General features: G+C 35.8%; 2 protein-coding genes across 3 annotated transcripts; both read right to left on the minus strand.

Moving 5' to 3' along the window:
• Nucleotides 1–8,220: 8,220 nt before the first annotated feature.
• On the minus strand, nucleotides 8,221–14,561 carry LOC120345067 (uncharacterized). 2 transcript variants are annotated; one of them, XM_078116224.1, is made up of 7 exons: nucleotides 14,407–14,559; nucleotides 13,345–13,522; nucleotides 12,384–12,649; nucleotides 11,494–11,641; nucleotides 10,308–10,419; nucleotides 9,501–9,606; nucleotides 8,223–8,845 (listed from the first exon to the last, which is right to left on the minus strand). In XM_078116224.1, exons 1-7 carry the CDS (start codon nucleotides 14,429–14,431, stop codon nucleotides 8,823–8,825), a joined length of 858 nt encoding a protein of 285 aa, XP_077972350.1. In that variant the 5' UTR covers nucleotides 14,432–14,559; the 3' UTR covers nucleotides 8,223–8,822. The 2 variants fall into 2 exon arrangements, with proteins under 2 accessions (XP_077972355.1, XP_077972350.1); XM_078116229.1 differs by lacking the exon at nucleotides 12,384–12,649 and having other exon boundaries at nucleotides 8,221–8,845; nucleotides 13,349–13,522; nucleotides 14,407–14,561.
• Nucleotides 14,562–20,703: 6,142 nt separating this feature from the next.
• LOC144425051 (zinc finger BED domain-containing protein 5-like) lies at nucleotides 20,704–22,111 on the minus strand. The gene is made up of 3 exons (XM_078114209.1): nucleotides 22,030–22,111; nucleotides 21,421–21,603; nucleotides 20,704–21,230 (listed from the first exon to the last, which is right to left on the minus strand). The coding sequence occupies exons 1-3, from the start codon at nucleotides 22,109–22,111 to the stop codon at nucleotides 20,704–20,706; spliced, it is 792 nt and encodes a 263-aa protein (XP_077970335.1).
• Between the last annotated feature and the right edge of the window lie 202 nt (nucleotides 22,112–22,313).

A 22,313-nucleotide genomic window follows, 5' to 3' on the forward strand; every position in this document is an offset into this window, starting at 1 on the left:
AATTATCACTCAGTAACAGAAAACAGTATCAATTATCTCCACTGCTGTCAAAATTAACAATAGTGACACAAATGAAACTAGCAATTATATTAGGTCTGCGGCCCACCTCAAAATATTTGTGGCCCTGCAGTTGGCCATTGCCCACTGGTTGAGAATCAGTGATGTAGACAGTCGTCTGATTTTTGAAATGATCTTACCGGCACCTAATTTTATTAGCCGCGAAATCCCGCAGCTAAATCTGTCATAAAACTATTGTATCCTAAATTATGAATTTCAAAAGAAAGATAATTACACTCTAATTTAAAACAGATGAGTAAAAGTCAAGAAAATCAGGATATATTATACGCCAATTTATACATAGCAAATATTTCAGGTAAAACATATAAATTTTATCATCCAAATTAATGCAAAATACTTTATCTAATATAATTCACTTTCTTATTTCAAACATCACATATTTCTAACTTCTATAAAGAGAACTCTAGGAGTCCCACAAGCTGCTGAGAAACAGATACAGAAATAAAACACTTGAAACTGATATCGACCTTTTCACAGTCAACATCACTAGAGACTTCTAAAAACACCAAGGAACAGACATTTTGATTCCATAAAACATTGACAAAGGAGGACTACATTAAGAAACTCATTTGACAAAATAAGACAAGCTCATGGATGTTCCATAAAAGTCATCATCTACGTTGCAATTTATTTCAAATGATTTCTATTTATTCTGCCGCAAAATGTAGGAAAATTTATTAAAAATTTATTGAAAATTTCTATTGGTCTCTATCCACTGTATTTGAATTACAAAATAGTTAATTGTTTATCTTGTTGCAAAAAAACAGTAAGATCAGCTCAATTCAAGTTCAATTCAATTCAATTCAAATTCATTATTCTGAAGCAAAAATGTTACAGAAGAAACATTAAATCTGGGTACTAAGTGGTTTTCTAGCAAAAAATCAAGTATAATTAGTCAATCGTAATAATCGTTTAAGTTTTTAATTTCTTGAAAGATTCATATAGAAAGCCCTAGTTCTCCATAGAAGTTCCACATATAGAAACAGATACAAGAATATAAACTTGAAACTGATACGTCCTTTTTAATAGCATTCAACATCACTTGGACAATCTCAACCATAGAATTGACATTAAACAGAGACCTTTTTCTATTCCCGGAAGATATAAAAGTAGACATATCGAATCCAGCAATTTCATGGGCTGATATGCTGTAAAGTGATTTATAGACTTGTTTAAATAAACATTTCAAAGAAATTGATTTAATGGCATTAATAGTGTTTATATAAGGAAATGGAATCAGAAATTAATTTTTTTTAATGAGTTTTTTCAATTATCTCTCTGAAAAAGGCCACTGTATGCCAGAGCTTCTCAAACTGGGGGATTGCGCAATAAATTTTAGAGGACGCAAAGAATACACCAATTCCAAACCAAGTAGCCTACTACTTCATATCTATGTACCTTTTTAGACTTTTGATCTCAAACTTAATTATTGAAACATAAATATCATGATTTTGAGAGAATATATAGGATCAGAGAAGCGTCTCGCTCGCATAACAATGCTGACAGGGGTCGCGGAAAATTTTATTATATTGCAAGCGGTTGTGAGCTTAAAAGTTTGGAAAGCGCTGGTATATGCAACCGCTGGTACCTAAGGAGCTACTGTTGGAAGAAATCCAGTTAATCAAACCTTGAGTGAGGTTGTGGGCATTGATCATCTCTAGGGCTGTCCACGCAAACCGAATATTCAAAATTGAATCAGATCGTTTTGCGTCTAATTTGCGAATCAGTGAAATAAAGTATATAATGCAAGTCCTGGAGTCCTCTATATCAGGGCTACTCAACTAGCGAACCGCGGTCCGAATCCGGACCTTTCGGGTATTCGATTCGGACCGCACCTAATTCTTTATTTTAGATCATTAGCCCCACTTTCGAAGTTCTTTTCATAAAATCACTTTTATAGATTTAAATATATATGAATAGAACTGTAACGCCATAATAAACAATCTTGATTAGCTAATAATCATTAATCGGCCAAGGAAGTGCATGTTTAAGGATGCCAAAATATAATTTCTGGAATGACCGGACCCAAATATTTTTGACGTTTTGTTTGCGGATCTTCGGTAAAAATAGTTGAGTAGTCCTGGTCTATATAACTATACTGCACTATAATTACCAAGATTCCAATTATGCATAATAGTAGAACACTTAACTACTAACACACAGCAGTCTTGCTATTGTATATTGTACCGCCATACTCTCACAACTTTCCTTAATAACATATGGGAACATGAAAACGATATATTCATCGCTGTTTTTTTTTTATTGTGCGTAATATCATGTTTATTACAGGTGTTTCCTGTAATACTTATGACTCAAACAGATGACTATATGTTACTTGAAACTATTTGAGCTCCTTTCTGTTAGTTTCATTACATTATGCTTAATAAACCTTTTTTATGATTTAATTCATATTTTTAAATCAACTGCAATTTCTATATGAGTAACTCTGATAACATAGTTAATTTAGTTATTAGCTAAACTCCTTGAATCAAATACCCACTTCTCTACCCACAAAGCAATTATTGAATTTCCAAATTTTTTCCCACGATGCAATTCTTTGAAGTCTAGATAATTGCTTCTTCTTATCATTCAACACAATCAATACGAATTCAATTTCGAAAGATGATTTAATTATGAGATATGTATCAGTAATAGGATATCAATAAAAGGAGATAGCATCTCAGACTGAAATAATTAGACAGGGTAGGCTATCAAGCTGCTAAGATGGCATATTACTAACGCTTAGCACAATGCGCCACGATGAGTATCAATACAGTATAATCTAATCACCAAGTATTCTGTTACAACTATATATAAATTGGAATTCTTCTGGTAGAGGAACCCCATTAAGATTATTATACACAGCCTCTGAATCAGTGCTTCCCAAATATTTACATCCTGTACACCCCTTTATGACCCGCGACCCTCTTCCGGAGGCTTTTAGCACCCATGGGCCCCTGTTTATCATTCCAGTGGTATCTTATCGAGTAATGCAACTAGAAATAATGGGGAGTTTTCTTGTAAACAGAAAAATAAAATCAGTTTTGCACCTGGCATGGTGGCCCTACTGCAACTGCTTTGTGGCCCCCTTGGTGGGTCGCGGGCCCCTGATTAGGAACCACTGGTCTAATTTGTAAACAGCAAACATTTAATTTATAATTCATTGTATAAACAGCGATTTGATAGAACAAATAAAAAATAATAAAAACTACATTTCATATAAAACACACAACATTTTACACTGATATTATTTCATAATATTACATAAACCAGTAATACACCAGTTTAGGGTTAAGCAATAATTTTACTCCGATTTTCCTTAATTTAGTTCTATTACGAGTTCGAGGACTGCCTGTGCTTGTCAAGTGAATATACCCCCTGCCCATAGGTTTCAGTCCTTTTACACAACTTGTTGTAAATCAGGCGAACAAAATTAGTTATCTCCATATTGATACACATACGGTACTTCTGAGCGCCGAAAATTGCCTGCAGCACTAGCTTCACTCATATCTGACAGAATACTGTGAGCTGAAAAATCTGAGCGGTTCCCAAACTATGGGTCGCAAAAGAAATCTTAGTGAGTCGCGAAGTGATGTAGAAAGCTCATGAATGAAAAACTGGATTTTCAGCAATGGTTGAGATTAAAAGCAAATTTTGAAATAAACTGCAACTTTCGAATTCTTTACGTCTAAAACTATCTAAAATTGAAATAAATGTCAAGTCTATTATGGAAAGTAGCAAGTAACAAGCTCATCCTTCTCACTAGCTTCACTGAAAATTTAATTTGAGAAAATAAATTTGTTTCCCCCATCAAGGTTTTATTAGTTTATTAAAGTTAAATGGGTCGCCATAAGCTGTGGTAACAAATAGTGGGTGCCAACTCTAAAAAGTTTGGGAACCACTGCTCTAGACACACCAATGTTTCACCCCCAAGAAAGCACTTTCTCAAGCGCTATATAATTTTAACAAAAATAATTTGAAATCTTCTCAAAATAAACCTTCCGTACTGTATTTTCAAACACTATTTTGTTTTGACAAATAAAAGACAAAAAAATAAACTGTCCGTGAATTGTATAATTCCTGGCATTTCAAAAATCCCAAGAGAGTCGGGGAATTAAATTTGGTTCAAGGCACGGCCAAGAAAATCAATTTGGCGTTCCAGCAAACAAAGAGAGAGAGTTGCCGTGGAGATTATAATATAATCTATTCTGACCTCATAATCATATTTACTTTCAAAATGCCAATTTGCAAATTGAAAATGCATTTATATAAAGTAAAACAAAAGAAATTTTATCAATATAAATTTTATCAGCCACCAGGGATGACATTTTCATGAAGAAAATATTATTTGGGAATTAAGGCCTGGTTGTGGTTTTTATTTTGCGTCATCTTAGTATAGTCAACATTTGCTTCAAATTAGGATTTTGGAGTCTAATAAACAGATCACATTTATTAAGGTGAAAAAATCATGGCACAAAATTTTATCACACTAGTGATCAATGTTGAGTAGAAGAGTGGGAATTGTCACCCGAGGGTGTGCAACATTTCTTTTCAGTGTATCATATAACCAACTTCAAACATCTGGCTGTGTCACACAAAAAAATCAGTTGTTCCATGTACACAACAAAATATAAAATTCTTTCGATGCAGAATTTGGTACTCCTGTAGTATGCAAACCAAGATGGCAGACACCAGAACAAAGTATGTGTACCGGATTAGGGTTAGGCCATAATTTCAGGTACAAATACTACGGCAGTCACTTGGCTAGTCCCCGAACTTATAATAGAACTTAAATAATTAAAAAAAAAGTATCAAATTTTAGCCTAACCCTAAAATGGTACACATACTACGTTTCGGTGTCCGCCATCTTGGTACGCATACTACCAGAGTACCCAAAATTATATGTAAGGTTCCAGTGGTACACTTTTGATTTCCAGCTTTGACAGCCTTGTAGTAATAAAGACACGGGCAAAACGGCAAAAGTTATAACACAGCAACAAGAACAAGAAAAAATATTATGTATCTCACCCATGTGAGTGCCTTGTTAAAGTAAACTGTTGAGTCAGGATTTTATGCTTGATGGGGAAAAATCTGAGCATTGACAAGGGCCACACTAAACGTCCTGGCGGGTTGTGGCCTGTGTGCCACCTGTTTCACATCCATGATCTAAGCCCCGAGTAACAAGTCGATTAAGTAGAGTAACAGATCAGCAGAGTGTCGAGTTACCTAAATTTCACTAGCTGTCAATGATAACGAGTTTGATTCATTTAAAGAGCCTCCCAAACACTGTTTCCAATCACATTTTCTACAGACAAGATAGAATTTTACATATTCATCCCGAAGGAGAAAAGCTCATTAAGCGGCTTAATCATATGGCACACCAGTTGAACATAGACTATCTGAATTTCATTTGCGGCATTTTATTGCAGTACGGTACCGGTAGCAGGGTCTGAGGGTAGGGAATACCGGTACCGGTACAGGGTACCATATAGTCAAGTTTAATTTTTCCCATTCAGTAAAAAATAACATACGAAATTAACAAAATACAAAACTGAAAACACATTTTCACTGGGGAAGGGAAGTCGCCGGCAACCAGAAATGGTTATCCAGCAGCGACACCCGAAATACACCCATATTCTGATACCATCATTGTTATATCACTAAAGTTGCACTTGGCAAAAATTGTAACCAATACGTACATACCATACATCGATTCTCGTGTTGGAATAAGTTTTCTTCCTGATATTTAAATCCCTTTTTGCGCAATTTAGCAGAACTCGCTAGCCGAGAAAACACACAGGAGCATCAATGACAGAGAATCACCGCAGTTGTTTTGATGCAGCACCGCCTCTAGTGTGTAAATATACTGATAGGATACCGATAAAAGGAAATATGTGGAAACAGCTAAATAAGAAAAGATTTTATTATCATTCGCAAAAACAAAATAAACATATATACACAAAAGATTAAAGCAAATAATCTGGAAAGTGAACAAAACCTAATAAAATAGGTTTAAAACGCATTAAACGCGTTCACTTACCAAAGAATAGAGAAAACAAGTCACAAACACAAACAAATAAACATGAATGTTGACCGCGGTCATTACTCAGGCGTTTCACTCGGTAATCAGATTGCGTGTCATTTTTCAAAAACAAAACAGTGAATTAAATATGCGCTGTGCGTGTGATGCGGCATGTAAACAAACAATCCGAAAAATCCTAGAATGAGGTGCGAATGCATATGTTTCCGTTCCATGCTCAAACATATATCTAATAAAATCTACTAAAACGTTAACACACCAATGTAAAAATCGATTGTGAATTTTCAAATATCAGTTCGTGCAGTATATCCGGTCACATATTTGAGCAGAACATAACTTCGTCCGAACTTATCTTCACAATATCTTTAAAAATCTTGCATTTTGCACTCATGTTGCACATTTCTAGTCCATCATTCAAAAATCTGCTATTTATGTTATTACTTATCGATCTTAAGATCGGTAAGTATGATGATAGGTATTTGTCTGTCTGTATGTCTGTGTGTTAGACGCACGCGATATCTCATGAAAGCGAGGTTGAATCTGCTTCAAATTTTGCATGTGCATTCATCATAGCTCAGATCAGAAGCCTATGGATCTTTCCCCGACCTTTGACCCCCGAGAAATTCTTCCTATACTTTACCATTGCAAAATTTTCGGGGCTATTTTAAAAGTGCTTTTGCGAGTTGGCGCCTGTGAAATGGGGTATGTGTTTCAAACTATCATTACGATTCATCGCATGCAACAATCTGTTTTTTAACAGTACCGTTAAAGAATTTTAGCCTAGTCTATCACAGCTATTTCTACACTAGTTTTTATTACTACAATTAAATTAAAACTCCTAGGAAGACAGGGTGACCATTAAATTATCTGATTTACATTTACATTTGAGTTTCCAAAACACAACTGAAAACTAACGAATGGGGCTCAAAAATGCGAAAACGAGGTAATGTTTACGACCACGCTTGAAAATCTGTCTGAGTGAGAAAAGTGTCTGAGTGGATGCGAAAAGGGAGCATTGTTACGTCACTTTTGGCAATTTGCTGATTGACCAATGTCACGAAGTAAACAAGGAAGTCGATGCTTGGGGAAAGGTCCATTGATTTTGGATGGATTATGTCTTATGATTAGCGACTTAATGGACACACGGTGTCACTATGGAGTAAGACCACTGTTTTGGGGGCTCCCCCTAACCTTCGATCGATAAGTCTTCGGTTTCTAACCGATATTCTAGTTTGTTCATTGATGAGGCTAACCTAATACAGAAAGAAACAAACTTGTATACTAGGCTTTTATTAGCTCAAACGTCGACTAAGAGTCTTAAAGCAGCACAAACCAAAGAATGACTTTCAAAATCAAAACACCATGCTACTGAAGGACGAACAGTATACGTCAGCAGGGTCAAATGTCGTGGCTGTTTTAGGCGTTGCTAGATTTCAATACATAAATCACCACAATTGATGTCACTAAGTCTGAGATTCACTTCTCGAATGCATATCTTCGGCTCGAGATAGCCACGTCCGCACGCGACGGCGGTCGGTACTGAATCTTACGGTACGATGTTCCGCGGCCTTCATATCAATCAATCATAAGGTTACCAGTCCATGGGTATGAGACGGTATGTTAGTCGTTGGTGTGAGATTAGTTACACAGCTATTTATTTCAGATGCATGCACTTGATAGTGGAGTTATCTGTAATCGACCTGAAGTTGTATGAACCGTGCTGCGATTGCGTGGAGCGCAGCGATTCTCTCAAATTGAAGTTTTCATCCCGAAAGTACAATTACACAAAAACTAACAAAAGACTAAAGGCCAAGTATTTGGAATGATCATTTCAGTGGTCGCAAACCTCTTCGGATATATTCCTCTCTTTACCAACCTTGGATCACCTTGTTTCCGCTCATGATGCATAAAACGCTATGGTATTTGTTCGATCTTTAATGGATTCTAGTCAGTGTTGCGTACAACACACACTCCAGCTTTTGTGCACGTTGAATAGATTATATTGTGTCCGTTAATATGTACTACAATAATACTGATAAAACTACACAAAGTACAAAGTGATACTTCTGCATTGCCACCTCAAAAATTCCACTCCGGTTGAAAACGCTGATACGGGTACCGGTATCAAATTATTTATATTTTAACACTATCATTATCACAAATAATAAATGTAGCAAATGCATTATTTCAAAAAATGATACAATAGATACACAAAGATGGGATTAAGATTCATTAGGGCGAACAAAATGTAAATATGCTCAGAATGCAACGAAAATGACTGAACATGGGAGAAATTGGAAAAATCACTAGTGCAAACTAATATGTAAATTTCTCGAAACAAACAAACAAATAACAGTGCAATCATAATAACCACATGAAACCAAAGCTGGCTGTAAAGCAGCATAACCCAAAATTTTTATTTCTTTTTACAATTCATGAGGTCATAATTGGAAAGTACAACTTTGGCAGTTAATAAACCAACATTGCCGACAATGGATAAGACCAGTGATTGACCTGAAGGGGATGAAACATCCCCTAATTTAGAGATGTGACACTACACTTTTCAGGTTGTGCGACATCTTATAAACATATGGGAGATAGAGCAGGTTTTGATTTCCATAATAAGAGAATCAAATAGTATTTTTGTTCCTCATTGCCTCTGTAGAGAGATCAGGCAGGATTTTCTGATTTGAGCACTGATCAGTCAGTCGATCTCATCAATGAAATCTGCAAAGTAAAATTTAAAAATTAAAACTGGAATAAATCTACTGTGGGAGGAGGGACTCATCTCATAGCTAAGTTTCAGATGAATACTGAAATACCAAGATCTACTAAAACCAGATAAAATTACGATTGCGAATGAAGCACCAGGGAATGTAATAATATATTGGCTTTACGGCTGGTGAATCGTGGTAAGCATTTGGAAAATGCTTGCCATCATATCGCAGATCAAGGTTGCAGGTTTGAATTCTGGAAATAATTGTGTGGAGGAATTACTGGATATCTTGTTGGCGTAGGGTGGTGCGTGTAAGCACTGGTCTGTTGTGGCTTCCTCTACCAAGTCCATGCTTTGGAAATAAATACCTGACTAACTATTCTCACACGGACTGATGATCAGACAAGATGCAGTGATTTGGCATATAATTAATCCATCTTATCTCTTTCCCCTCTCCCAGATATAACCTACTTGGTGACCGTACATTTGAACCCATGCATATATCCACGGGTTCAATCTATATGCGGGTGCTAAAACCCATGGGTTAGGGTTAGTATGGGTTTAACTATCCGTGAAACGAAAAAATATCATAGGTGCAATAGCGTACAGGTGCAATTGTCATGGGTTCAAATGTACGTGGGTTCAAATGTAATGGAACCAACCTACCTAGTTCAGGCCATAACATGTTATAAGCCGAACGCTCAGTCTTCCCATTTTGATTCAATTCAAAGTGAACATCAAGAAATTCCTGCGGTTGCGGAAGAGGAGATACCTGGATGAACAAAGAAAAAGGGAGAGATAAAGCTGCCTTTGCAAAGAGGGCAATGTGGTACAAAAACCACTTTTATGCAAGATCATGTTCCTCAATCAAATAATTAGCAAACTGTTCTTAATGCAATATTCGCTATCAGACTTTTAATCTGCCAACCCGAGCATCAACTCAGCATCAAGAGTTCTTTAGTTGGCACATCATGGTAAGCGTTGGGGAGATGCTTACCATTGCACCTTTGGTCGCCTGGTAATCCTGTGATATGTGTACCAGGTTAGGGCATACTTTTATTCCGATTTTCCATAATTTTAATTCCAATACGAGTTCGGGACTGTCTGTGTCAGCCAAGTAAATATACTACCTACCAATAGGTTTCAGTCCCTTTACGCAACTTGATGTAAAGTAGGCAAACAAAATTAGTTACCTCCATATTGGTACACATACTTCTGGAGCGCCACTATAGGCATTGGTCTATCATGTTATTAAAGCCATCACCCTTTATTTTATATCAATTGCTCTAAATGAGTCCGAATAAAATAAGTTCAATTTTGTCGTAAAATTCATTCAACACTTGAACTTCTGTTTGTGTATGATTATTCCCAAAAGCTTCAGCAAAGCACAAAGGTTATGTTATCTCTAGAATATGTTAGAAGTGACCTGGGTTCTATTTTTTTTCTACGGTCACAATAAATTTAAAATAATACCTGAAATTCAATGACTTTTCTATTTCCCTTCCAAAGATCTTCACTTATTGTAAATCCATTCTTATTTATCGGAGTGAAAGTGTAGTTTTGTGTTGTTTCATATGACTCTGCACTGGAATGAGATTTGATGATTTTTTTTACAGTGTGCATTTTACATTTAGGGATGTCTGTATCCGAATACCAACTTCCCGCTGTCACAGTGTGGTTCACGTAACCATGCACAATATCTGAAAACTCAAGGATTTGTAACAGGGATTCACTGTATTCAAAAATCCCTGACATAAAAGCACTTTTTGACATTTCTCCATGACGCAAATTTGGTCACTAAAATCACTATGTCAACCCTATTCTAGGATTCAATCGAAAAATATCAGTGCTTAAAAGACATTGCTTCCCACTATAGATGAGTGAGAGAAAAAAATGACATGATACAAAGTATGACATATCGAACTGATGTACATTGCTGTAAAACTCAGTTTACGAAGGGTCAGTGTTGAGCGTTAGCAAAATGCTCCGCACCTCTGATTAACCTGGTTCGCAGGTTTGAATCTTGTGGAGGACAATTAAGAGTGAGGCATGCAGGATTTCTTTCCTCTCTCCTGAGATAAATATACCGCATTTGCTCGTTTTGTAGCCCGGGCCCATATTTTTTTCAACCAACTCACTAACCGGGCCCTTATTCAAACCGGCCCTTATTCAAGCACGGGCGCTTGTTATTTTTAATTGTTATAATAATTAATATATTGTTATTTCCAGTTCTCAAGTATGATTTAAACGGGAATAACGAAAATTTTGACTTTTTCTACGCACCGCAGGTACAAATCCGCAAAAGGAGAAAAGTTTTGCGACGCCCTATCAATATTGAAACGACGCACTTGGGCATCGCGATGTCTAGTTTGAAAACCATGGTGTTACGTAATCAATACTATCTGTTATGTACTTGGACGCCTAAGGCGTGAGTGTTATCTACCGGCCCTTAAAATTCAACAGCGTTGTGACAAGAGCGCTTCTTATTTCCTATTGTTCTCTACCACTAAAAAATCAGCTTTTACATAAGGCGGGTATTCAAGCACCGGCCCTTATTTATTTTTATGTTCTGTTCACACGGGCGGCTATTCAAACGGGCTGTTAATAAAGATCGGGCGGTAAAACGAGCATATACGGTAGATAAAATATTATCAACTACCTGATTTTAATAGAAATTTTGTTTCCACATTTCACTGTTAAGCGATCGAACCAAAGAGGAGTTGGGCTGTATTCTGCTCTGTTCATTTCTGGAAAAACTTCTTTCTTCGTTGTCTCCTCATCAAGTGAGAATATACATCTAAATTTACCTGTAAAATAAAAATGGTAAAACTGCAAAAATAATACACAATAATCAAATAATGTAAGAGGTGCCACAGAATTAGTCATTGAACTGCAGATTCTCTCTCACCGTCTATTTCTTACTTAAGTTTCGTATGTAGCAGTTATATAAAAAATATGGGCGCTTCCGAAGTATGTGTATCAAGAAGGTGCACAAACTGGACCATAACCTGGTACACATACTATGTTCAGGTTATCTTTGTGCACATACTTCGGGAGCTCTAAAATATGTGCATATTTTCATAAAAAATGTGGTTCAAGAGTCTTGTTGCTCTATAACACGAGAACATTTCTGTAACATTTGTCTGACCAAGGTTAGTGTAGTGCGCAGAATAACTCTTGAATCACTTAATAATAATAATCGCAAGAATAATCTTCACTCTTGCTACAGCAACCTTGCATTATATGCATACGGATCCACCGGCACAAATGTATAACAGAAGGATAAGTGATCGCAGACGAGAATTAATGAAAACGACAACTGATATTCTTATGTTTTATTTTATGAATAACCGTAAGAAGTGTCTCAAAATGTTTCAAATTCATGTCATTTCGTTTGAGTGTGATCAGAATTATGATCTTCCAATCTGATCAGAGATATGTGCGTATAAGCCGACCCCTTAGTTCGACAACTTTTAACAACGTTTTTAACTCGGTAGTGACCTTGAAACCCAATCAATGATTATATTGAAAATTCCCCTAAATTCTCACCTTTTTTGTTGAAGTAGAGTTCTGGCAGGACTTGGAACACAACCTTTTCAATGAAAAGTGTTTTCATGTAAACGAATAATTTTGAAAAATGCTGAGTTTCTAATTTCATAAATTGTCTAGATGTTTTTAGTTGTTTTTGTTCGAGTATTTTTATGTCTGAGTCCTCATCTTCCATGCAAGCGACGTACGCGATAATATTTTCTTGTTCTGTACGACACCAAGTTCTTAGTCTAATTTTCATAGGAAGATTGGATCGTATGGGTGTACTGAAAAAGAAAATTAAATTAAAAAAATGGGGATATTTTGGTAAAAATATGGTGTAGAACTGAACCAGTATATCCCCGGCTTTTAAGGAGGGTGGGGGGGGGGGGGGGGCTGTTCCCAGATTTAGAGTGCAATAGATATTTATCTAATACCGATAAAATCATCCATGACTTATAAAATGTGTCATGTATTCGACAGACCATCTGCTCTGGTATTTAACCCGCTTACAGGGTATTCAAATTCAATTATGTTCATGTTAGGAATTAAAGTGTGATGTCAGAAGGGAAATTAAGGAACATGTTGTTAGTGAGTTCGATATAAGAGTAATCAGTAATTAGTAGTTTACTTTTTCACCATACATAAAATACACTAAATGAATACGGGATGTAAAAAAAGAAAACAAAAACAACTAATTCAGATTGGAAGAAGTTGCAAAAACATAATGAAAAAGTCAAACAATGATTGAAAAAAAAAGAAGAAATAAAAGTTGAAACGATTTGAACGCCAAATACACAGAGAAACAACAAAACGACTTCAAGCACCTATGTGCGAGTAACCATGGGAACGGCAGCAGTGCGGAGAGAGAATACCGATATCACAGCGTTAGTGCATTATGAAACTGATAATTATTTAAACAAGATTTGAAATATAAAAAGAACCCTTCTTAATATTTCCAATCCCACCACTGCATAAATACCTACTACACAATACTGAAGTTATTCCGACAAAATCTTCCGGGCAAAATTGTGTCGAATCTGTTTGAAGATTCAGTTCAAAGAGCACAGGATGGTTCAAAGCTCCGGGTGGAATTGTAACAAAGCAATCCTTGAAATGAATGGAACCTCCTTCGGGGCCGATCTCAGCTTTTCCAATTCCTGTGAATAAAAACAGCAATGTAATTATTAATTTTTCATCAGGTGTTAGGATAGGATTTACATATTCATCCCAAGGGAGAGGAAAGTCGATAATATGGCTTAACTATATGGCAAACTATGGCCTCTCGTACAGTTACCATTTCATGTCGGATGTGGGATTAACTAGTTATTTTTTCAAGAGCTTGGTTTTGATGGTGTAAGAAGCCGTAACCGGCCAGTTGTGCGATTTTTCTCTGAGACTTTGGATATTTACTGGAAATAATTGTAAAAATACTGTAATAATTAAATTGTATTATTTTTTTCTTAACATTTAAATGGTGACGTTTTTTGATTGCGGTTCTTTTTAGTTTAGAAGGGGCTCGTAAAGGAAGGGTTTGTATTCACTATTTTAATTGATGTCTTTCAATGTGGGGGCTATTCTTGGAATTGGAGAACTGTGTTGTACTATTCATTACATGGTCAATAAAACCAGCAATGAAGGAATGTTTTTCTGTCAACCTGTATAAGATTTTGGACAAATAGTGACTAAAAAAATATAAGAAAAACACTATTTTTGTAACCACTTTACATCAGTGGTTTTCAGCTAAGGTTCTTGAGCAACCTTGGGTTTCATAAGTACAGTCCAGAGGTTCTATGAGTCTACATTGAAATCTGAGAGGCTATTTTTGACATGTCAATCCTAACCCCCACCAGAGACCAGACTATGCCATCCAAAAATTACGTCACTACGACATCACAATCACGTCATAGAGCTTGTTAAATATACGTACTATCGACCGAAATGGCATCTGCGCCGCCGATAAAGAACTTACTAACGTCAGCGATCTCTCTCATATTACTGTATTAGTTGTCGACTATTATTTAACTTTTCAACTTGGTCTTACCATCAGATGCAATGGACTTTTGCATTTTCAATTTCTCTTCTTAGTTTAGGATAATATACTACCGCTACTAATTCAAATACTATCTACTGTGGTTTCCCATATAACTAAGTTGCCTCATCGCCTCTCCGGAATGAATACGAGTATACGACTATAGCACGCTCTCATAAAGTTCCGCAATTTCAACCAGGTCTTTATAAAATAATTCTATCACTATTGCCACCGGATGTCATGTCCAGAGCGAATGTCATAAAATTCCCGCCCGACCGAACGAGAAGCCGTGGTTCGCCACATTATTTAGCCGTCCTATAGGTTTTACTCTCCCCCGGGATAAATATGTAGATCCTATTCCTGTAAATTCTATTCCTAAACAAAGAATTACTCAAAGCAATCTTACTCGGAGGTGAAGCAAGTCTAGCAATGTTACGGGCGATCACGGAAGTGCAAATAGCAAATGATATTATATACCGTAGTTACCATTGTATTTAAGAGAATTATACCTTGCTAAAGTTCTCCAAAAGAAATATTCTTGCATGAACACTTTTGATATATATACTGGCGATAAACAGATAAAAGTTTATTGCCTACCGAAAGTACCGAGTATTTTGGCTGAAAACTTTATTCATTCATTATGAACAACAATTCAACCGTAAATATATACTACTATAGGAACCGGTTAATATTTGTTAACCCAGCACACGATTCTCTCTGTTTCTGTTAGGGCAGAGCTGAACCCAGCAGACACGAATAGTAACAAAGCAACCAACCTTATATTTGTTGTATTGACGACACAGAGCAGAATATTGATACAAGATCAAAACCAGTGAGTTAATTTAAAGAATTATTGTCCGTTTATATACAATAGTCGAGACGCCTGTTATGCCTTTAGGGTTTAGCTTTTACTTGGATATCGTTTATAATAAATAAAGTAAGAATGCCGTAATTAAGTCTCGGCCATTCTTGTAAAACGATTTAGAAGGATGTCTGTAGCCAATTAAATAGTTAGCTATAAGTGGTCGAGTGATTAAAAACAGGATTTTACAAGTTTATTTTGCTTAAGGGCAAGATATCGTGTTTTTAACTGAAGGGTTATTCTTATGAAAGCCAATTAAGTATTTAACGTAAATATCTTTAAAAAGAAATCTTGTCCTACTGGGAATTACTTTTTTTCTTACTGTTAAAAATATGGTCTAAATAACTAATATCCCTATATAATTCGGCCCTAAAGAACGGAGTTCGGGGTTTCGGCATAACAAACGTGTCAAAAATTGTACAGATCTCTACAAAATAATAACGAAAAAAATAATGATTGTAAGATTACACTGAAATTATAACAAAATAACTTGAGTGAAATTAAGGTTATCCCGGCTGATAAAATAATAATTTGATTTGTAATAATATGGAAAGTTTTATGATAATTTTCAACTTATTTCCGAATTAGCTAGATTTAAAATTGAGTTATTTTTTTCAATGTCATTAATACTTCAAGTAATAAACAAAATATTCATGATTATACGGATACACATTAATATATATACTGAAATTGAAAAATTTAATGGGACAGAGAAGAGGCATGGAGAACAGGTAATTAGAAAAGTGGAAAGAAGCTTTTAGAAAAGATTGGCGTATTATAGTTTTAAATTTGATGTCGACAGTCAAAACAGTGATTTCAATTTAACATATTTCATCACACCTTAACCTTACAACTCGCAAGTAATGGCTTAGCTAGCCTTGATATCCCTTGTTGGGTTTGAAGCGCTTTGAAAAAAAATAGCCTTCTGTGTGCGTTGAGAAAAAAATGCGCTTAGTTTATGTATTTGATCAATATATTCGTATCAGACGAATATATTGGCGAGATTAAAGTATGATTATATTTAAATCATCTTTTTAAAAGGTTGCCAGTGATTTAGAAACATATTCTATCGAAAATGGGGTTGTTTATGACCGTCAAATTTACATTCTTTATGAATTTTATGAAAACCATTCGTAACTAAACATTTACTTATGTTGGACAATCATTTGGCCTAACGATTTTATGCCACTTAAATAAACATCCGAATTACCCTACCTTCAATGAATTCATAAAAATTGGAAGCCGAATTTTAAAACGCCAGAGAGAAATAGAAGAATTTTACCTTAAGAATAGGAGAAGTATGAAGCGTGTCCCAACAAGATGAAAAATCTGCACTGATAAAATAAAACAAAATTATGAGCATGAAAATAACATATTGTTACGTTTGTCATTCTTTTCGTCATTTGTCGCGTTAAATAATTTGTTTGGGCGCGTTTTATGTACCGTATTTCTTTGAAAAGTCCCTTCGTCTGTAGTTGATTCATTATTTCATCATTTTGATTATTTTTCGTTGATTTTTCACCTCATAATTTTTTAAAAGTTCGTTTCGTTTGTCCGTTAGCCATCGTCAAGATTCATCGTTTTGTCGTTCCATAGCCGTCTACCATTGTTCAACTGTTGTTTATCTTTAATGCATTGTCATCTCGTTCTTTGTTCGTTCTTTAGCGTCCGCACTGGGAATAAAAATTGGCGATTATTTTTAGCTAATGGCCCCTATACGCTTAGGTTAGTAGGAATCGTGAATATTACTTAACTTTTGTTCCTCCGTAGATGTTGTTGATCTCCGTTGACACAACAGCAGCGAATCTGACTCCTCTCAGATAGGCACAATTCTCAGTCGGGGTCTCACCAATTTTATAGGAACCGGTTAATATTTGTTAACCCAGCACACGATTCTCTCTGTTTCTGTTAGGGCAGAGCTGAACCCAGCAGACACGAATAGTAACAAAGCAACCAACCTTATATTTGTTGTATTGACGACACAGAGCAGAATATTGATACAAGATCAAAACCAGTGAGTTAATTTAAAGAATTATTGTCCGTTTATATACAATAGTCGAGACGCCTGTTATGCCTTTAGGGTTTAGCTTTTACTTGGATATCGTTTATAATAAATAAAGTAAGAATGCCGTAATTAAGTCTCGGCCATTCTTGTAAAACGATTTAGAAGGATGTCTGTAGCCAATTAAATAGTTAGCTATAAGTGGTCGAGTGATTAAAAACAGGATTTTACAAGTTTATTTTGCTTAAGGGCAAGATATCGTGTTTTTAACTGAAGGGTTATTCTTATGAAAGCCAATTAAGTATTTAACGTAAATATCTTTAAAAAGAAATCTTGTCCTACTGGGAATTACTTTTTTTCTTACTGTTAAAAATATGGTCTAAATAACTAATATCCCTATACTACTACGGATTCAACTTAATATTTGTAAACCAAGCAAAGCGACACAACATTTCGTTTTTGATATTCTTTTTTTCATTTCAATGAAGCAAATTCATCGCGGTCGCATTAAAAGTGTAAGTAATTTTCGATGCAAGGATTTAAAACTGATAGATGAAGCGAGCACTCTTCAGGGCACAGATATCGACGAGATGTTTGATAAAATCGGAGAAAGTTCAGAACAACATATTATTTACAGTTGTGAATTAATATATAGTTTGGCAAATAATTCCGATGTGCTTTTGGGCCAATGCATGCATTTTCGTGCTTTTGATGAGTGAAGGAATGGCAGATCTGTCGTTGTTTAATGACATTGATTATTCGACAGAAATCCCGGATTTAAATATAGTCAATACTATTACGTATCATTTTCCTGCATTTGTTTTTCGCTATGTTTGTTTTTGATAGATGCTTTTTGCCGACAGAAGTAGAAAGATCTATTTTGTTATGCTTTTAACCCATTCTTCCTATTGTCGAACTGTGTTTTGTCTCTAATTATGCCTTCGTTACTTTGTATTCGTTGTTGGGAGTTGGAATCAGGCAATCGCAGAAAGAAGGTGCGTCAGTGATCAAGCTAAGGACTGGACCTCTCCCAATAGCATTTACATTACACAACACGAAAGCATAATATAATATTGGCTACAAGTCGAAAATTGTTACTAGTTTTCGAAACTTTGCCATTGATATGGCTATCCTAATACACAATTGCTTATGCTAAATATCGGGATCCCTCTTTACTGGAATGCAATTGTTTGGGAATTTTATGGCAGAGAAGCAAAAATAAACGATGAATCGATGTGTCAAACTTGCCGTCTTACCACTAAAATTACTCTACTGTGTTAGGACTGTTGGGAGGAATATGTGCAAGCAAATAGAATTTGTCGTTCACATACTCACAATAAATCTGTTATATAGAAAAGCTTATTCACGCCATTCAGTCCGAAAAGGCGGGTACAAGCAGTCGCTGATACAGTGATTTCCGTACACTCCCTTATAGGGGAAAATATAAACATCCCTTTTAAATTTCAGGTGTGACACCATACTATATTTCTTTACCGTAAATAAAGTTGTATTTATATTATTCAGAAAGTGACTTATATGCCCGTGCAGTCAAATACATACCACATTTTTATAATTTACAAACAAAATATCCACCATCCCTTAAATTTAGTAAAATGAAGAGCTGGGGAACGTACTGCACTGATATCTGACTAAAAAGACTAAATTTCTTCCGCTTCGACACTACATAGTGAGAAGATTGGCATGGGATTTAAAGCCGATAAGTGTAATCTGCGATGTTGAGGCCGACAGGAAATCGCGCCCTACGAAGTCCATGAATAGAGGCGATTACCTATAGCTGTGGTTCTCAAACGGTGGGTCGCGTAGACAATATTTTGAGGGTGCGTGAAGCTAATTGAAAATAAAAAATATTCCCACTTGTACCACGTATCCCGGAGAAGTGGGACACGGGACAAGTGGGACACGACATTTTGGAGACACCGTTTCGCGACAGTGGAATTCAAATTGGGTTTGAAATTTTAAAGTTGAATTTTTAATTATAAAAACTCTTATATTAACATTAGAAATTAGGTATGGAGTGAAAACTATAGCTGTAAAGAGATCGATTTTATTATTTGTACGAAGTATCAGAAAATTGATAATACTTGATATGAAAAAAATAGATGGTTTGGAGCTGAATCTATCAAAATTTCTGGTAGATTCGGCTCATTATATATATTATGACAAGCTGAGCCCCACCTCAAGCAAAATGTCACGGCTCCGCTATCTAGCCCTGGTTACATGGCTAAAGCAAACCATGGTTTTCGTCTGGTTATCAGTCCATGTGGGGTATGGGATTAGCTAGCCAGTTATTAGTTTCAGACGCACGGACTCAATGGTGGATAGCTGTAATCTACCAGCCGCTAAGCCGTAACCGAACAGACGCTACATCAACCACCCTACGACGTCGTATCCGGCAATCCTCTCGCACATGAATATTATTAGTTTCTACCGATTGTTTGATAGACTTTAGGCGAAGGTTTAAAGAGCGCGCTAAGGCTGACGAGTGCTGGCTCATATATAAATCAGTTTACACGGTACTGACTATATTGGCAGCAACATAGCCTACGGCCCTACGCCGTCTATAACAGGTGATCCAAATTCGTATTTCTTTCGGTGATGATATTATTGTTCCTATATTTCGTTATGATCCCATTATAATATTCATACGGAGATGTCAAGTATTCAATTTGCGTACGGACATGTACACTTTCAGGTGATATCCTGCTGTCGCTCACCACCAATTTTTTTTTATCTACCACAGTTTCCTTGTTTCTGTCAATTCAGGATAAGTTAGATCGTAGGGCATTAACCTGTTCTAATCTAATCAGAATCAGAGAAAATAATTAGGGACGGAGTAATAACGGTATAGTTACCACTTTTGTGTTTTTTCAAAATTAAATCCCACACACAACAGTATGAAGGAGCTAGTAGGAAAAGTGAGTTGTTTCCCGTTAGGATGAGATTAACACAACTTGGTCCCATCGGCTGGAGATAAGCCCGAATAGCATTGTAGTGGACCACCTCTCTCTTTTATCAAAATCCTAAAATAATCTAGGTTAAATAGTTGTAATGAACCGGGAAACGGAGCCTAACGGCACCTTTGAATTCGATACTGGCAACGTTATCCTTTTCGATGAGCAAAAATGATCCATTGATCCATACTAGGTTGCCAGAAATGAGTGGCTTTAAGTTTTTTCAAGGCATCGCCTACGATGAAAAACGAATCAATCAAGCTTAGTTTTTTTAAGCTAGTTTCGACAAAATGATGAAGTAATATAGCCTATAATTTATTTTAGAATATTTTATAAGAGAATCCGCTCAAATCAAGGTAACGTGCACTCACTCAAAAGTATTTATAACCACAGCTTATGGCGACCCACTTAACTTTAATAAAACATTGATGGGAGAAACAAATTTATTTTCTCAAATTGAATTTTCAGTGAAGCTAGTGAAAAAGATGAGCTTGTTTCTTGCTATTTTCCATAATAGACTTGACATTCATTTCAATTTCAGATAGTTTTAGACGTAAAGAATTCGAAAGTTGCAGTTTATTTCGAAATTTGCTTTTAATTCCAATCATTGCTGAAAATCCAGATTCACATTTATAAGATGAAGAGAATGGCATAAGTGCTTTTAATGCCTCGGTGGAAATGAGTGGGTACAAGGTTTGAAGAGACACCCAAAACTGTACCAATTTTCTACTGCTGAAATTCATTTCCGAGGAAGAGTCTTCAGATAAATCGATAAGTTCTTCATCAGCTTTTATTGATATTCCAGTCATCATGGCAGGCTGAAAAGGGTTTACAACCCATCTTTTTTGATTCAAAGCATTCATTTCTTCGTGGAAATATAACTCAAAACTTTCTTCTAATTTTTTCAAGTGTTCGGATATCTCGCTGATTATACTATCATAAACTTCGACTTCATTCTCTATTATAAAGGTTTGAAATGTTTCAAAACATTCATAATTTCGTTTGTAAATGCAGTTTTTCCAGCGAGCAAGTTTTTTCATAAAACCTCTAATTTTGTGATGAACTTCAAATATACTGATACAATTTGTTCCTTGTAAGTACAAATTTAGTTCGTTTAATTTCGAAAAAAATATTTGCCAAATACGTAAGCCTTAAAATAAATTCTTCGCCGCGCAAGCATTTTGCAAAATCACATTTACCTTCCAAAAACACAGCAACTTCTTCTCGAAGTTCCCCAAGTCTCGTTAGTACTTTGCCCCTCGAGAGCCATCGTATTTCAGTATGCATAAGAAGGGTTTTATGATTGCTTCCCATCTCTTCACACAATTTCTCAAATAAACGTGATTGCAAAGGCTTTGACTTGATGAAATTCACTATTTTAACAGAAGTCGTCAAAACATTTTTAAAGTTATCGAATAAATGTTTTGATACTAATGTAGCCCTGCGAAGGTTGCAGTGAGTCCATCATGATGAGTTAGGATTACGTTCAAGTATCCTGGTCACCGCACTACTGTTTCCACCGCACATAGCACGTGCTCCGTCAGTACATATTCCTTTACATTTATGCCAATCAGGACCTTTTGTTTTATATAAATATCAACAGTATTAAAAATTTCTTTGCTGGTACTTTGACTGATTGGTTCACACAACAACATATCTTCATGAGATTCGGAGTTTCATATATAACGGACAAAAACAAGTAGTTGACACAGACCTTCTACGTCATGAGATTCATCAAGTTGTAAAGAGAAAAAGAGACTTTAAATAACTTCTCACTACTTTTCTTCGTTTTGACTGACTTGATTGTGGTTGACTTGGCTTGTATTTCTTTTGACTAACTGGCGATTCATCGTCATTGACATCAACTGGCTTTTTACCCATTCATCCATTATAAAGTTTGTGACACACCAGTGGGTCGCGACCCATAGTTTGCGAACCGCTGCTCTACAAGCTATACCGTATAGATTCACGGTTTTCATTTTCTTGGTCATACGCCGCGTTACTATTTGCAGTCCAACCTGGCAACTACACTTAGCTAAATCATCAAGTGAAAGAGAAGATTAACCTCCAATAAACAATCGTT

Source organism: Styela clava, chromosome 1 (genome assembly GCF_964204865.1).
Source record: "Styela clava chromosome 1, kaStyClav1.hap1.2, whole genome shotgun sequence".
NCBI classification, from domain to species: domain Eukaryota; kingdom Metazoa; phylum Chordata; class Ascidiacea; order Stolidobranchia; family Styelidae; genus Styela; species Styela clava.

Bases quoted from the DNA above. Each gene is read 5' to 3' on its own strand.
- LOC120345067 (XM_078116224.1), bottom strand. From the start codon at position 14,431: ATGCAAAAGTCCATTGCATCTGATG. The intron at 13,523-14,406 runs GTAAGACCAAGT...TTTTATTCACAG, and splicing joins AAAGTCCATTGCATCTGATG to GAATTGGAAAAGCTGAGATC. The intron at 9,607-10,307 runs GTATTATTTTAA...TTGTTCATCCAG, and splicing joins GAAAAGTCATTGAATTTCAG to GTATCTCCTCTTCCGCAACC.
- LOC144425051 (XM_078114209.1), bottom strand. From the start codon at position 22,111: ATGGGTAAAAAGCCAGTTGATGTCAATGACGATGAATCGCCAGTTAGT. The intron at 21,604-22,029 runs GTCAGTCAAAAC...CTGTTAAAATAG, and splicing joins GCCAAGTCAACCACAATCAA to TGAATTTCATCAAGTCAAAG. The intron at 21,231-21,420 runs ATTTTGCAAAAT...GCATTTACAAAC, and splicing joins GTTTTTGGAAGGTAAATGTG to GAAATTATGAATGTTTTGAA.